Source organism: Oncorhynchus tshawytscha, linkage group LG13 (genome assembly GCF_018296145.1).
Source record: "Oncorhynchus tshawytscha isolate Ot180627B linkage group LG13, Otsh_v2.0, whole genome shotgun sequence".
In the NCBI taxonomy this organism is placed as follows: domain Eukaryota; kingdom Metazoa; phylum Chordata; class Actinopteri; order Salmoniformes; family Salmonidae; genus Oncorhynchus; species Oncorhynchus tshawytscha.
The window spans coordinates 90,856,510-90,874,009 of NC_056441.1; the positions used below are offsets into that span (position 1 = coordinate 90,856,510).

At 45.3% G+C, this 17,500-nt stretch overlaps 1 protein-coding gene across 1 annotated transcript in view; it reads left to right on the top strand.

Annotated features, from left to right (window-relative positions):
* zgc:153184 (uncharacterized protein LOC751652 homolog) overlaps nucleotides 1-17,500 on the top strand; it is a 56,500-nt gene that overhangs the window by 18,002 nt on the left and 20,998 nt on the right. Inside the window, exons 2-4 of the mRNA XM_042296526.1 lie at nucleotides 7,105-7,191; nucleotides 12,763-12,840; nucleotides 13,116-13,196. Coding sequence (XP_042152460.1) covers nucleotides 7,105-7,191; nucleotides 12,763-12,840; nucleotides 13,116-13,196 — 246 coding nt within the window. The remainder of the gene's footprint in view (nucleotides 1-7,104; nucleotides 7,192-12,762; nucleotides 12,841-13,115; nucleotides 13,197-17,500) is intronic.

A 17,500-nucleotide genomic window follows, 5' to 3' on the forward strand; every position in this document is an offset into this window, starting at 1 on the left:
GACCTGTTATAGCCTGGTTCAGACCTGATGCGACAAGTTATAGCCTGGTTCAGACCTGATACGACACACTATAGCCTGGTTCAGACCTGATACGACATGTTATAGCCTGGTTCAGACCTGATGCGACAAGTTATAGCCTGGTTCAGACCTGATACGACACACTATAGTCTGGTTCAGACCTGACAGGACACACTATAGTCTGGTTCAGACCTGAGACGACACACTATAGTCTGGTTCAGACCTGATGGGACACACTATAGTCTGGATCAGACCTGACACGACACACTATAGTCTGGATCAGACCTGATAGGACACGCTATAGTCTGGATCAGACCTGATAGGACACACTATAGTCTGGTTCAGACCTGATGGGACACACTATAGTCTGGATCAGACCTGACACGACACACTATAGTCTGGTTCAGACCTGATAGGACACACTATAGTCTGGATCAGACCTGATACGACACACTATAGTCTGGTTCAGACCTGATACGACACACTAGTCTGGTTCAGACCTGACAGGACACGCATAGTAAGCCCATTCTAGATTACATTTTGGATTGGAGATGTTTGATGTGGGTCTGGAAGGAGAGTTTACAGTCTAACCAGACACCTAGGTATTTGTAGATGTCCACATATTCTAAGTCAGAGCCGTCCAGAGTAGTGATGCTGGTTGGGCGGGTGTGGGCAGCGAACGGTTGAAAAGCATGCATTTGGTTGTACTAGTGTTTAAGAGCAGTTGGAGGCCACGGAAGGAGTGTTGTATGGCATTGAAGCTCGTCTGGAGGGTTGTTAACACAGTGTCCAAAGAAGGGCCAGAAGTATCCAGAATGGTGTCGTCTGCGTAGAGGTGGATCACTCACTCACTCACTCACTCACTCACTCACTCACTCACTCACTCACTCACTCACACACGTGTCAGACAAACAAGCAACCTGTGAATGAATGTTGTGGAAAAGTGAGATATTCAGAGAGAGGAAAGAGGAAGGCCAATCCAAAAACACCCTCATGTTTTCCTGGACAGAGAGGTGGAGAGAGAGAGAGAGAAGGTGGCTGTCTGCTCTCTGACCAGTTTTAACAAGTTGGAGCCTAACCTGAATGAAAACGGACGGTGTGTGTGTGTGTACTGTTTTTCAGTGTTGGCTGACTTTGGATCAGGTGTTCTGTGGCCCTTCTGATTGGAGAGAACACAGGCCAGATCCAGACCATCCATTAAGCCCAGAACATAGACCAGGACAACAGCACCCTAGCCCAGAACATAGACCAGGACAACAGCACCATAGCCCAGACCATAGACCAGGACAACAGCACCCTAGCCCAGAACGTAGACCAGGACAACAGCACCCTAGCCCAGAACGTAGACCAGGACAACAGCACCCTAGCCCAGAACGTAGTCGGGACAACAGCACCCTAGCCCAGAACGTAGACCAGAACGTAGTCGGGACAACAGCACCCTAGCCCAGAACGTAGACCAGGACAACAGCACCCTATCCCAGAACGTAGTCGGGACAACAGCACCCTAGCCCAGAACGTAGACCAGGACAACAGCACCCTAGCCCAGAACGTAGTCGGGACAACAGCACCCTAGCCCAGAACGTAGACCAGAACGTAGTCGGGACAACAGCACCCTAGCCCAGAACGTAGACCAGGACAACAGCACCCTATCCCAGAACGTAGTCGGGACAACAGCACCCTAGCCCAGAACGTAGACCAGGACAACAGCACCCTAGCCCAGAACGTAGTCGGGACAACAGCACCCTAGCCCAGAACGTAGACCACGGCAACAGCACCCTGCTGGACAGCTGGGATATGGTAGCTCTCTTTTATTTGCTTGTGAAATTGCTAGACTGCTTTCTCAGTTTTCTCAGAGAAATTTCAAAGCTTATCTAAGATTAGTACAGGGAGGGGTGGTAGATCATTGTGTTAATCATCACCTGAATCATGATATTAATCATCACCTGAATCATGGCATTAACTCTCCGACAGCGACAGATCACGTCAGCTGGACTTGAACCACCACCTGGACTCGGCAAGCAGATACAGTCTCAGAGTTAGTGTTTACGTGTGTGTGTGTGTGTGTGTGTGTGTGTGTGTGTGTGTGTGTATGTGTGTGTGTGTGTGTGTGTGTGTGCGCCAGGGGTTACAGTGTTTACGTGTGTGTGTGTGTGTGTGTGTGTGTGTGTGTGTGTGTGTGTGTGTGTGTGTGTGTGTGTGTGCGCCAGGGGTTACAGTGTTTACGTGTGTGTGTGTGTGTGTGTGTGTGTGCGCGCGCCAGGGGTTACAGTGTTTACGTGTGTGTGTGTGTGTGCGCGCGCCAGGGGTTACAGTGTTTACGTGTGTGTGTGTGTGTGTGTGTGTGTGTGTGTGTGTGTGTGTGTGCCAGGGGTTACAGTGTTTACTTGTGTGTGTGTGTGTGCGCGCCAGGGGTTACAGTGTTTACGTGTGTGTGTGTGTGTGTGTGTGTGTGTGTGTGTGTGTGCGTGCGCGCGCCAGGGGCAGTGTTTACGTGTGTGTGTGTGTGTGCGCGCGCCAGGGGTTACAGTGTTTACGTGTGTGTGTGTTGTGTGTGTGTGTGTGTGTGTGCGCGTGCCAGGGGTTACAGTGTTTACGTGTGTGTGTGTGCGCGCGCCAGGGGTTACAGTGTTTACGTGTGTGTGTGTGTGTGCGCGCGCCAGGGGTTACAGTGTTTACGTGTGTGTGTGTGTGTGTGCGTGCCAGGGGTTACAGTGTTTACGTGTGTGTGTGTGTGTGTGCGCGCGCCAGGGGTTTGTGTGTGTGTGTGTGTGTGTGTGTGTGTGTGTGTGTGTGTGTGTGTGTGTGTGTGTGTGTGTGTGTGTGTGTGTTGCGTGTGTGTGCGCGCGCCAGGGGTTACAGTGTTTGTGTGTGTGTGTGTGTGTGCGCGCGCCAGGGGTTACAGTGTTTACGTGTGTGTGTGTGTGTGTGTGTGTGTGTGCGCGCGCCAGGGGTTACAGTGTTTACGTGTGTGTGTGTGTGTGTGTGCGCGCGCCAGGGGTTACAGTGTGTGTGTGTGTGTGTGTGTGTGTGTGTGTGTGTGTGTGTGTGTGTGTGTGTGTGTGTGTGTGTGTGTGTGTGTGTGTGTGTGTGTGTGTGTGTGTGTGTGTGTGTGTGCGCGCGCCAGGGGTTACAGTGTCATGTTCTTGGATCTTCATGGTTCAGGAATAGAGATGATCGGTAGACGAAGCCAGGCATCGTAATGTTGACCTTTCCCAGGGTCAGCTGGATCATTCACTGCATGTCTGACTGGAGTCATTAGGTTGTATCTCCATACATGTAATGTCTGACTGGAGTCATTAGGTTGTATCTCCATACATGTAATGTCTGACTGGAGTCATTAGGTTGTATCTCCATACATGTAATGTCTGACTGGAGTCATTAGGTTGTATCTCCATACATGTAATGTCTGACTGGAGTCATTAGGTTGTATCTCCATACATGTAATGTCTGCGTGCGTACCGAGTCTCTGTCTTTATTGGCCAAGCCTCATACTGTAAACAACAGGCCGTGTGAGGGGGAAAACAGAGCGAGGTCAGGGATTCGTTAATAGCTTGTATCTCGTTAACCTCGTGTACTACTTTAGACCCGATTCCCTATATAGTGCACTACTTTAGACCCTCAGAAGGAATAGAAGAGAGGACAGGGTCTTTAGAGTGGACAGATCTCCTCAGACCTCAGAGGTCAGGGGTCACGTCCAGACCAGTGATCCAGACCATGTTGAGTGCCTCGAGGCTTGTTCCCAGGCCTTGGTCCCCTAAAATAGAGCTTCTCCCTGGACTGACCCTGTTCTGCTCTCCCCTGCTGGGACAGTAAGTTGTTTCCCACACTTCTCTTCTCTGTTCTCCTCTCCTCTCTTCTCTTCTCTTCTCCTCTTCTCCTCTGTTGTCTTTTCTCCTCTTCTCCTCTGTTGTCTTTTCTCCTCTTCTCCTCTGTTGTCTTTTCTCCTCTTCTCCTCTGTTGTCTTTTCTCCTCTTCTCCTCTGTTGTCTTTTCTCCTCTTCTCCTCTGTTGTCTTGTTCTCCTCTTCACCTCTGTTGTCTTGTCTTCACCTCTGTTGTCTTGTCTCCTCTTCTCCTCTGTTGTCTTTTCTCCTCTGTTGTCTTGTCTTCTTCTCTGTTCTCCTCTTCTCCTCTGTTGTCTTCTCCTCTGTTCTCCTCTTCTCCTCTGTTGTCTTCTCCTCTGTTCTCCTCTTCTCCTCTGTTGTCTTCTCCTCTGTTCTCCTCTCCTCTCCTCTGTTCTGTTGTCTTCTGTTGGCTTCTCCTCTGTTGTCTTCTCCTCTGTTCTCTTGTCCTCTGTTGTCTTCTCCTCTCCTCTGTTGTCTTCTCCTCTCTTCTCCTCTGTTCTCCTCTCTTCTCTGTTCTCCTCTCCTCTGTTGTCTTCTCCTCTCTTCTCCTCTGTTCTGTTGTCTTCTCCTCTGTTGTCTTCTCCTCTCTTCTCCTCTGTTCTCCTCTCTTCTCTGTTCTCCTCTCCTCTGTTGTCTTCTCCTCTCTTCTCCTCTGTTCTGTTGTCCTCTGTTGGCTTCTCCTCTATTGTCTTCTCCTCTGTTCTCTTGTCCTCTGTTGTCTTCTCCTCTCCTCTGTTGTCTTGTCCTCTGTTGTCTTCTCCTCTCCTCTGTTGTCTTCTCCTCTCTTCTCCTCTGTTGTCTTCTCCTCTCTTCTCCTCTGTTCTCCTCTCTTCTCTGTTCTCCTCTCCTCTGTTGTCTTCTCTTCTTCTCCTCTCCTCTGTTGTCTTCTCCTCTCTTCTCCTCTGTTCTCCTCTCTTCTCTGTTCTCCTCTCCTCTCCTCTGTTCTCCTCTCTTCTCCTCTGTTCTGTTGTCTTCTCCTCTGTTGTCTTCTCCTCTGTTGTCTTCTCCTCTGTTGTCTTCTCCTCTGTTCTCCTCTCCTCTGTTGTCTTCTCCTCTCCTCTGTCGTCTTCTCCTCTGTTCTCTTGTCCTCTGTTGTCTTCTCCTCTCCTCTGTTCTCCTCTCCTCTGTTCTCCTCTTCTCCTCTCCTCTCCTCTGTTCTCCTCTCCTCTTCTCCTCTCCTCTGTTCTCCTCTCTTCTCCTCTCCTCTGTTATCTTCTCCTCTCTTCTCCTCTCTTCTCCTCTGCTCCCCTCTGTTCTCCTCCTGTTATCTTCTCCTCTTCTGTTCTTGGCCAGAGCTCAGCTGAGTATCAGCTGACTGAAACAAAGTTAATCTATAACTGGGTTGGTTGTCTTACAGAAATAATCTATTACTTTCTAGAGAGAACACAAGGCTCTGTCTCTGAATGGCGTGTGTGTGGTGGGCTAGTACTCCATTCTATTCCTGTGCTTGTTGTCAGAACCCCTCCAGCTCTGCGTCAGTCCAATCAGAACAACTAACTGAATGTTGAATAAAACAGTTTCTCCTTGTTGTTTTTGTCTCTCAGGTCTGAACTATAGAGGAGCTTAGTTTTCCACACACACAGGAACCGTGTTCAACAATCAGGTGCCACTAAATGAAGGTTGAGGCTGGGGGGTCTCCCCAGGGGGGTCTCCCCAGTGAGCTAGATATATCAGGGAGGGAAAAAAACATCAGGCTCAGGAAAGGACGTTAAAGGACTGGGTTGTGGACCAGACCCAGAAAGGGAGGCACTGAGTGGCATTAACACACACACTCTCTGTCTCTCTCTCTCTCTGTATCTCTGTCTCTCTGTCTCTCTCTCTCTCTGTATCTCTCTCTCTCTCTCTCTCTCTCTCTCTCTCTCTCTCTCTCTCTCTCTCTCTCTCTCTCTCTCTCTCTCTCTCTCTCTCTCTCTCTTCAGTCAGTCAGTCCATGATGGCGTAATACAACTGGGTGGAGGGAGAGAGATGGGTGATGTCATTCTGAGAGAGGAGGATAGGGGGAGAGATGGAAGGGGAGAGAGAGGGGGAGGAATGGGGAGAGAAGAAAAATAAAGTGTGATTAAAGTGGAATGTTGTGTGTATATCTGGGACTGTTGTTAAGAATGTGGTGGGAGATATGTGTTTCCGTGAACAGAACTAATGGACTAGAGAGAGCTCAAGGCTGTTCTCTAACAGGCAGAGAGAGCTCAAGGCCGTTCTCTAACAGGCAGAGAGAGCTCAAGGCTGTTCTCTAACAGGCAGAGAGAGCTCAAGGCTGTTCTCTAACAGGCAGAGAGAGCTCAAGGCCGTTCTCTAACAGGCAGAGAGAGCTCAAGGCCGTTCTCTAACAGGCAGAGAGAGCTCAAGGCCGTTCTCTAACAGGCAGAGAGAGCTCAAGGCTGTTCTCCAACAGGCAGAGAGGGCTCAAGGCCGTTCTCTAACAGGCAGAGAGAGGTCGTCAGAATATTTCAACAATTCACATTCCCTTTCATGCTACAAACAACTTGGCCAATCAAAAGCCTCCAAAGCACGCTGAGCTTGTCCTATCAGTTATGGGAACTGGGAATCTAAATGGACAACAGTAGTGTTGTGTTTTTGAAGATGTAGATTGGGTCTCAAATGGCACCTACATAGTGCACTATATGGGAATAGGGTACCATTTGGGGCTGATAGAATACATGCTGGGGTACGTTCAAGCCTCTCCGGGCCTTCGGTCACCAAACAGAAACCACCGTATCACTCCCTGCTGTACAGATATCAGGAATGACCTAATAGCCATCAGATGAGAACAGAGAAAGCATTGAGGAGTCAGACCCAGAAATCAGCATGCGAGTAGTGGGAGTTGACTGTAGAGGGGGAGAGGATGATGAGGAGGAGGAGGAGGAGGAGGGGGCAGCTGAGAGAAAATAATGGCAGAGGTAGATAGAGAGAGAGGCCAACACAACCAGTGATAAGATGATAAGGCTGAAGGCCAAGACAAAGACCCTGATGTCATGTCCCATGCAGATGCAGCAGTATGATGTTGGCCAGCTGTGTCTGGGATGCCTTGTCTCTCTTCCTGTGGACAGATAGAACCACAATCACAGCTCTGTATTTGGGGAGAGATCAAAATGCTTCCGAAGAAAATCCAGAAGGTTGGACCACCTCCTCCTCAACGGAAGGCACCGGGGTCCAGAGTACTTTCTCGGCTCGCGGCGATGCCAAAGGTAATGTTCGTGACGGTGTTTCTATGTTGCTGAATGTATGACCCTTTTTGTGTTTCAGAAGGACTCATCGGTCAAGTCTTCGGTGGCCGAGTTGGCCGGGAGATTCAAAGATCACGTCATGCCGACGCCGACTCCGCACGACGAGGTAAAGTTCCTAGATAGCTTCTCAGTCTAGTTCTGTGGTAAAGTTGTCATGTCTGTCTGTCTCCTTCTCTGTCGTTGATGGTTAACTCACTGGTTTATCCTCTGTAATGGAGGTATAGACTGGTGTTGATTAGTACAGTGCCTTGCGAAAGTATTCGGCCCCCTTGAACTTTGCGACCTTTTGCCACATTTCAGGCTTCAAACAAAGATATAAAACTGTATTTTTTGTGAAGAATCAACAACAAGTGGGACACAATCATGAAGTGGAACGACATTTATTGGATATTTCAAACTTTTTAACAAATCAAAAACTGAAAAATTGGGCGTGCAAAATTATTCAGCCCCTTTACTTTCAGTGCAGCAAACTCTCTCCAGAAGTTCAGTGAGGATCTCTGAATGATCCAATGTTGACCTAAATGACTAATGATGATAAATACAATCCACCTGTGTGTAATCAAGTCTCCGTATAAATGCACCTGCACTGTGATAGTCTCAGAGGTCCGTTAAAAGCGCAGAGAGCATCATGAAGAACAAGGAACACACCAGGCAGGTCCGAGATACTGTTGTGAAGAAGTTTAAAGCCGGATTTGGATACAAAAAGATTTCCCAAGCTTTAAACATCCCAAGGAGCACTGTGCAAGCGATAATATTGAAATGGAAGGAGTATCAGACCACTGCAAATCTACCAAGACCTGGCCGTCCCTCTAAACTTTCAGCTCATACAAGGAGAAGACTGATCAGAGATGCAGCCAAGAGGCCCATGATCACTCTGGATGAACTGCAGAGATCTACAGCTGAGGTGGGAGACTCTGTCCATAGGACAACAGTCAGTCGTATATTGCACAAATCTGGCCTTTATGGAAGAGTGGCAAGAAGAAAGCCATTTCTTAAAGATATCCATAAAAAGTGTTGTTTAAAGTTTGCCACAAGCCACCTGGGAGACACACCAAACATGTGGAAGAAGGTGCTCTGGTCAGATGAAACCAAAATTGAACTTTTTGGCAACAATGCAAAACGTTATGTTTGACGTAAAAGCAACACAGCTCATCACCCTGAACACACCATCCCCACTGTCAAACATGGTGGTGGCAGCATCATGGTTTGGGCCTGCTTTTCTTCAGCAGGGACAGGGAAGATGGTTAAAATTGATGGGAAGATGGATGGAGCCAAATACAGGACCATTCTGGAAGAAAACCTGATGGAGTCTGCAAAAGACCTGAGACTGGGACGGAGATTTGTCTTCCAACCAGACAATGATCCAAAACATAAAGCAAAATCTACAATGGAATGGTTCAAAAATAAACATATCCAGGTGTTAGAATGGCCAAGTCAAAGTCCAGACCTGAATCCAATCGAGAATCTGTGGAAAGAACTGAAAACTGCTGTTCACAAATGCTCTCCATCCAACCTCACTGAGCTTGAGCTGTTTTGCAAGGAGGAATGGGAAAATTTTTCGGTCTCTCGATGTGAAAAACTGATAGAGACATACCCCAAGCGACCTACAGCTGTAATCGCAGCAAAAGGTGGCGCTACAAAGTATTAACTTAAGGGGGCTGAATAATTTTGCACGCCCAATTTTTCAGTTTTGGATTTGTTAAAAAGTTTGAAATATCCAATAAATGTCGTTCCACTTCATGATTGTGTCCCACTTGTTGTTGATTCTTCACAAATAAATACAGTTTTATATCTTTATGTTTGAAGCCTGAAATGTGGCAAAAGGTCGCAAAGGTCAAGGGGGCCGAATACTTTCGCAAGGCACTGTATATTCAAAACTTCTTGTACTTTTTAAATGCTAAAACATTGAAGGGGAAAAAACGGTTCGGTACAATTATTTTTGTTACTTTGGATATTTTTATTAAATGTCTCTCACGTTGTCTACTGATTGAGAGAGGATCAATCTGTCAGCGCAGCTGATGTCCCCTTTAAAGCACGAGACACCGTGCCTGTTCCACCTGGACTCATTGCTAGCTCTGGTCTGTCCTGAGGAGCCACTGGGAGTCTGTCCTGAGGAACCTCTGGGAGTCTGTCCTGAGGAACCTCTGGGAGTCTGTCCTGAGGAACCTCTGGGAGTCTGTCCTGAGGAACCTCTGGGAGTCTGTCCTGAGGAACCTCTGGGAGTCTGTCCTGAGGAACCTCTGGGAGTCTGTCCTGAGGAACCTCTGGGAGTCTGTCCTGAGGAACCTCTGGGAGTCTGTCCTGAGGAACCTCTGGGAGTCTGTCCTGAGGAACCTCTGGGAGTCTGTCCTGAGGAACCTCTGGGAGTCTGTCCTGAGGAACCTCTGGGAGTCTGTCCTGAGGAACCTTTGGGAGTCTGTCCTGAGGAACCTCTGGGAGTCTGTCCTGAGGGACCTCTGGGAGTCTGTCCTGAGGGACCTCTGGGAGTCTGTCCTGAGGGACCTCTGGGAGTCTGTCCTGAGGGACCTCTGGGAGTCTGTCCTGAGGGACCTCTGGGAGTCTGTCCTGAGGAACCTCCGGGAGTCTGTCCTGAGGAACCTCCGGGAGTCTGTCCTGAGGAACCTCTGGGAGTCTGGACTGAGGAACCTCTGGGAGTCTGTCCTGAGGAACCACTGGGAGTCTGTCCTGAGGAACCACTGGGAGTCTGTCCTGAGGAACCATCTCCTCTCTCATACTGACTCTAGTCTGTCCTGAGGAACCACTGGGAGTCTGGACTGTGTCATGTTATCTCCTCTCTCATTCTACACAGAATTGAACACACTTGAATAATGCAATGTAGAAATTTTGCAATTGTTAATTTCTGTTCACCAGAAGACTTTACAATACAAGAACAGAAGATACCGGTAGCTTCCAGCTAGGCTAACTTTCCTTGCTAGCTTGCAGCTGAAGCTAACATCAATTCACTACCCTTGTACTTTGTTTGTGATAATATGCAGAACCATAACGCAAAGTATGCTGATTTCAAAGTTGCTGATTGTCACTTAAAAACTATAGTCGTTGCCCCCCCCCCAAAATTGTTATTCATTCACTACCTCGCCCTTGCCTCAGTCACATCGCTCCTCTCTTTCTCGCTGTGTGCATTACATCATTGGGTCTTAAAGGGACAGTGCACACTTTTATTAAAAAAAAAGTTGTTGATCAGTAACAGTAAAATAAGTCCCCGTATGGAAAGTCTCATCTGTAGCACCATGAAATGAGCCCACACAAGCTCAATAACTCCATGCATCCACACACTCCTACTGAATAGGGATTCACCTGGATTTTGAATAGGCCTAGGCTACACCTTTTATTTATCAATAGATCGAGATTTACCATCCAAATAAATTAGGACCATAATATTATGTAGTCAAATTGATTGTATAATTGATTCATTAATCCATACATGGCTGTCTCTCTGTGGAAAAATTGACATCAAACATTTCAAATGTATTGAACTCAAAAGATCTTTCTGGATCAAGTGCCATTCTATGACTTTGGCTAATACACCTTCTCGTTTTCCCGTGGTATCGTTTTAGTATTGAGTATTGTGATGGCACCGTGTTTCTTCCTGTAAAAGTTGCGTCATACTGCAGCACACCTTGAAGGCTGCTGCAGAATTCTATGGCACGTTATTTAATTGTCAGCCATTGTTACCATTAATGCTAGTTAGTGCTAGTTTGACCACTAGAGGGCATCTTTGAGAAGCATTTGACAAGCCTTCAATAGTGGCTGTACTAGAGAATTGAAAACCTTTTTTTGTAAGAACATAGTATATGGGATTGATTTTAAGAAATGTAGCTTAATTATTTTGATTAATATTATAGTGTTTCTGTTCCAAGAAAAACAAAACCCTCAGAGTTTCTGTTAGGAAAATATGGCGCTGTACAACGTACGGGCGGGAGCAGGCTACAGTGCTAAGAGCATAACATTTCCACACCATAATTGTAGTCTAACCAATACTCAAACGGAGATTCAGTGAAAATAAAAATCTCATTGATTTATCAAGACCAGTCCCCATGCTTGTCTCAGAGCAGTGCGAAACGATGCTGAAATAGTTGACCACAGCGGGTAGGCAATTGCTTCAAATCCTATTGCTTCTAACTTCAATATGCTCTTTAGATAAATAAGACCTACACCACTTTTAACAGCACATTACTCAACACTAGTGAGACGCATGTTGCCTAAGGTAGTCCTACGGTCTATCAGAGATATATTTTTTTCAATAAGGTGACTCTCCACCAATAATTAGATTTAAAGGATTGGAGAATTCTAAATTAATATCTAAGGGGCTTTTATATAATTCTAAATTAATTAATGATAATAATAATAATCGCTTTGTTTAAAAAAATAACCCTATTTTGGAGATGATTTTGATTTCAAATAACCTAGAGTGAGTGAGAAAAAGGCAATTCTTCAACATGGACTGGGACATTATTACTAATTTGTAAATAAAGGCAGTTTGTTATTTAGAATGATTTATTTCTGTTTTTAGAGAGAGAGAAACCAAAAGCCCACCGTCGCCTCATGGGTCTCCCGGTCGCGGCTGGCACGGGTATCAGACCAGCATCTGTAGCAATGCAGTTTGCATTGTATTATACTGTGATACTAATCCTGGTATCGTGACAACACTAGTATAGAGGTTACCAATGCCAGAATGCCTGTATTTGTATCTGAATGCCTGTATTTGTATCTGAATGCCTGTATTTGTATCTGAATGCCTGTATTTGTATCTGAATGCCTGAAGTTTTATCTGAATGCCTGTATTTGTATCTGAATGCCTGAAGTTTTATCTGAATGCCTGTATTTGTATCTGAATGCCTGTTTGTATCTGAATGCCTGTATTTGTATCTGAATGCCTGTATTTGTATCTGAATGCCTGTATTTGTATCTGAATGCCTGTATTTGTATCTGAATGCCTGAAGTTTTATCTGACTGCCTGTATTTGTATCTGAATGCCTGAAGTTTTATCTGAATGCCTGTATTTGTATCTGAATGCCTGTATTTGTATCTGAATGCCTGTATTTGTATCTGAATGCCTGTATTTGTATCTGAATGCCTGTATTTGTATCTGAATGCCTGAAGTTTTATCTGAATGCCTGAAGTTTTATCTGAATGCCTGTATTTGTATCTGAATGCCTGTATTTGTATCTGAATGCCTGTATTTGTATCTGAATGCCTGAAGTTTTATCTGAATGCCTGTATTTGTATCTGAATGCCTGTATTTGTATCTGAATGCCTGTATTTGTATCTGAATGCCTGTATTTGTATCTGAATGCCTGTATTTGTATCTGAATGCCTGTATTTGTATCTGAATGCCTGTATTTGTATCTGAATGCCTGAAGTTTTATCTGAATGCCTGAAGTTTTATCTGAATGCCTGTATTTGTATCTGAATGCCTGTATTTGTATCTGAATGCCTGTATTTGTATCTGAATGCCTGTATTTGTATCTGAATGCCTGTATTTGTATCTGAATGCCTGTATTTGTATCTGAATGCCTGTATTTGTATCTGAATGCCTGTATTTGTATCTGAATGCCTGTATTTGTATCTGAATGCCTGTATTTGTATCTGAATGCCTGAAGTTTTATCTGAATGCCTGTATTTGTATGTTATTAACTATTCTGTCATTGTGTTGCAGAGGAAGCCTGTTAAAAGGAGGCCTCCTCCATGCTTCCTGCAGCTTCACGACGTGAAACATGACCACGGGGAACTGGAGGTAGAAGTTGTCAACTTTCTGTTTTAGACATAAAATGTCATGTTGCAATTATGAAAAAATGGAAAATGCTGATTTGGCTACGAGGAAATTCCCCTTTTTGAAACAAAGACCTGAAAATTACCTTTAAATGTCAAGCGTGCCTGAGTGATGTTTTTGGTCTGTTAGTTGTCTTCTTTCTGGGGATTTCGTTCTAGTGGTCTGTCTCTGTCGTCCCTATCTTGGCCTTATAGTGGCAACCGTCTCTGTTAACTCTTTGGTGTCTGTCGTGTCCATAGAAACCCAGCATCGTCTCTCCACACCCCCCCAAATTCAAGATGAAGACCTCCAAGAGTTCCCCCCTCATCGAGAAGCTGCAGGTCAGTGTATCACTGTCTGTGTGTTGCTGTCCATGTCTCGGCCTAGCTGGTCTCAGATCTGACAAAGATATAGTTTGAGAAGTTGACTGAAATTAACAAAAACATATTAAGATCTGGTACCAGCTTTTGTTTGCACTTTCAAATCACTCTTACAGAATAGTTTTTTTTCAATGCGCCTCAAAACAAAATGAATCCTTTTAGTAGATGTTGTAGCAGGAAACAACCAAGGCTTTATCTCTCTGAGTTGGCATGTTTTAGCCTTGTTCACCGTGTCTGAGTTTAGGCTTCTCTTAAGAAACAGGATATCCTGATCCTTGTCTTGCGGTCAAAATCTGAAGCCAACTTTCTACTCTGCATGTTTATTCTAAATGCTCTAGAGATCTCTGTCTGACTCAGAAACCAGTAGAGGTGCTCTAGAGAACTGGGGCGGCAGGGTAGCCTAGTGGTTAGAGTGTTGGACTAGTAACCGGAAGGTGACAAGTAACCTGAGCTGACAAGGTATGTCGTTCTGTCGTTCTGCCCCTGAACAGGCAATTTGTTCTTAACTGACTTGCCTAGTTAAATAAAGGTAAATAAACTCTGTCTGACTCAGAGACCAGTAGAGGTGCTCTAGAGAACTCTGTTTGACACAGAGACCAGTAGAGGTGCTCTAGAGAACTCTGTCTGACTCAGAGACCAGTAGATGTGCTCTAGAGAACTCTGTCTGACTCAGAGACCAGTAGAGGTGCTCTAGAGAACTCTGTCTGACTCAGAGACCAGTAGAGGTGCTCTAGAGAACTCTGTTTGACACAGAGACCAGTAGAGGTGCTCTAGAGAACTCTGTCTGACACAGAGACCAGTAGAGGTGCTCTAGAGAACTCTGTCTGACACAGAGACCAGTAGAGGTGCTCTAGAGAACTCTGTCTGACACAGAGACCAGTAGAGGTGCTCTAGAGAACTCTGTCTGACACAGAGACCAGTAGAGGTGCTCTAGAGATCTCTGTCTGACACAGAGACCAGTAGAGGTGTAATATGGGGCAAAACAGACAGAGTTGGCTAAGAAATTTTGTCAACAACAAAACTAGATTTTGTCTCCAAATGTTTATTGAAAACATACATTTGCCCAATGAGCACTTGTTTTCTATCAAATACTGCACACTGACCATGCTGGTCATTTATGAACATTTGAACATCTTGGCCATGTTCTGTTATAATCTCCACCCGGCACAGCCAGAAGAGGACTGGCCACCCCTCATAGCCTGGTTCCTCTCTAGGTTTCTTCCTAGGTTCTGGCCTTTCTAGGGAGTTTTTCCTAGCCACCGTGCTTCTACACCTGCATTGCTTGCTGTTTGGGGTTTTAGGCTGGGTTTCTGTACAGCACTTTGAGATATCAGCTGATGTACGAAGGGCTATATAAATACATTTGATTTGATTTGATTGTTACAGCGAATTATGGCCATATTAGCATAGACATGAGATCAGTCAAAACACCTCAAAGTCATAGTATCAAGAAACAACTGAAAACTAGCTGAAACAAGCCACCTACGAGTCCCCACATGGCAGTTTCTTGTCATCTAAGCTATTTGACTGTTCAGAATCATAACACGGCTTCTGGCTCTATCGATCTGCATCATGATGAGTGACGTTTGTCAGCCGACCTGTCTATATTCATACGGACTACAGTTTTGTTGTAGTGTAACCGAGGAAACGACAAGTTTAGGATACCAGTGTACAGCTGTACTGTCTTGTTAGTAGGCTGACAATGGTTTGCTGTGGATTTTATTGCTGACACAAAACCGCCACCTAGTGGTATGTATCGGTCAGTTCATGAATATCCCCATCCATCCACGTGTGAGTAGTGAGAGAGAGGTGGGGGGGAGGGCCCAAATCCCTGAATACTCTCCAATCGGCTGACATTGATGAGCTAATGAGCTCAAGGAAAGAGAGAGAGAGTGAGAAAGAGAGACAAAGACAAAGAGAGAGAGAGGGAGAGAGAGAATGAGAGAGAGAGACAGAGAGCTCAAGGCCATTCTCTGACAGGCTGGCAGGCAGCTTTACATCACCATAGTCTCTCTGACTCCCTCGGCTCAGACAGAAGCTGTTGGGAGAAGCCATGGGACAGAATGGTTGTCGCTTCTCTCTCTTCCTCTTCTCCCCCGTCCAGGTAGGAAAGAGCTAGGATGTTAGAGGGAGGATGTGTGCTGTAGGATGACTCAGGTTACTGGTCCGTAGTTAGTCAGGACTGGATCGTAGCTGTGTTGAGTCAGGTGTATTGTGTTGAATAGAGGAGGGCACTTCACTGTATGATCATGATTAACGTTGTTTCTAAAGCAGGATAAGGACAGTAATCTCTCTGTCTCTGTATCTCTCTCTCTGTCTCTGTATCTCTCTGTATCTATCTCTCTCTCTCTCTCTGTCTCTGTCTCTGTATCTCTCTGTCTCTGTCTCTGTATCTCTTTCTCTCTCTCTCTCTGTATCTCTCTGTCTCTCTGTCTCTGTATCTCTTCTCTCTCTCTCTCTGTCTCTCTCTCTCTCTCTCTCTCTCTCTCTCTCTCTCTGTCTCTCTCTCTCTGTCTCTGTATCTCTCTGTCTCTCTGTCTCTCTCTCTCTCTCTCTCTCTCTCTCTGTCTCTGTATCTCTCTGTATCTATCTCTCTCTCTCTCTCTGTCTCTGTCTCTGTATCTCTCTGTCTCTGTCTCTGTCTCTGTATCTCTCTCTCTCTCTCTCTCTCTGAATCTCTCTGTCTCTTTCTCTCTCTCTCGCTCTCTCTCTGTATCTCTCTGTATCTATCTCTCTCTGTCTCTGTCTCTGTATCTCTCTGTCTCTCTCTGTCTCTGTATCTCTCTCTCTCTCAATTCAATTCAATTCAAGGGCTTTATTGGCATGGGAAACATGTGTTAACATTGCCAAAGCAAGTGAGGTAGATAATATATAAAGTGAATATATAAAGTGAAATAAACAATAAAAATTAACAGTAAACATTACACATACAGAAGTTTCAAAACAATAAAGACATTACAAATGTCATATTATATATATACAGTGTTTTAACAATGTACAAATGGTTAAGGTACACAAGGGAAAATAAATTAGCGTAAATATGGGTTGTATTTACAATGGGGTTTGTTCTTCACTGGTTGCCCTTTTCTCGTGGCAACAGGTCACAAATCTTGCTGCTTTGATGGCACAATGTGGAATTTCACCCAGTAGATATGGGAGTTTATCAAAATTGGATTTGTTTTCGAATTCTTTGTGGGTCTGTGTAATCTGAGGGAAATATGTCTCTCTAATATGGTCATACATTGGGCAGGAGGTTAGGAAGTGCAGCTCAGTTTCCACCTCATTTTGTGGGCAGTGAGCACATAGCCTGTCTTCTCTTGAGAGCCATGTCTGCCTACGGCGGCCTTTCTCAATAGCAAGGCTATGCTCACTGAGTCTGTACATAGTCAAAGCTTTCCTTAATTTTGGGTCAGTCACAGTGGTCAGGTATTCTGCCGCTGTGTACTCTCTGTGTAGGGCCAAATAGCATTCTAGTTTGCTCTGTTTTTTTGTAAATTCTTTCCAATGTGTCAAGTAATTATCTTTTTGTTTTCTCATGATTTGGTTGGGTCTAATTGTGCTGCTGTCCTGGGGCTCTGTAGGGTGTGTTTGTGTTTGTGAACAGAGCCCCAGGACCAGCTTGCTTAGGGGACTCTTCTCCATGTTCATCTCACTGTAGGTGATGGCTTTGTTATGGAAGGTTTGGGAATCGCTTCCTTTTAGGTGGTTATAGAATTTAACAGCTCTTTTCTGGATTTTGATAATTAGAGGGTATCGGCCTAATTCTGCTCTGCATGCATTATTTGGTGTTCTACGTTGTACACGGAGGATTTTTTTTGCAGAATTCTGCGTGCAGAGTCTCAATTTGGTGTTTGTCCCATTTTGTGAAGTCTTGGTTGGTGAGCGGACCCCAGAACCTCACAACCATAGAGGGCAATGGGCTCTATGACTGATTCAAGTATTTTTAGCCAAATCCTAATTGGTATGTTGAAATTTATGTTCCTTTTGATGGCATAGAATGCCCTTCTTGCCTTGTCTCTCAGATCGTTCACAGCTTTGTGGAAGTTACCTGTGGCGCTGATGTTTAGGCCAAGTTATGTATAGTTTTTTGTGTGCTCTAGGGCAACAGTGTCTAGATGGAATTTGTATTTGTGGTCCTGGTGATTGGACCTTTTTTGGAACACCATTATTTTGGTCTTACTGAGATTTACTGTCAGGGCCCAGGTCTGACAGAATCTGTGCATAAGATCTAGGTGCTGCTGTAGGCCCTCCTTGGTTGGTGACAG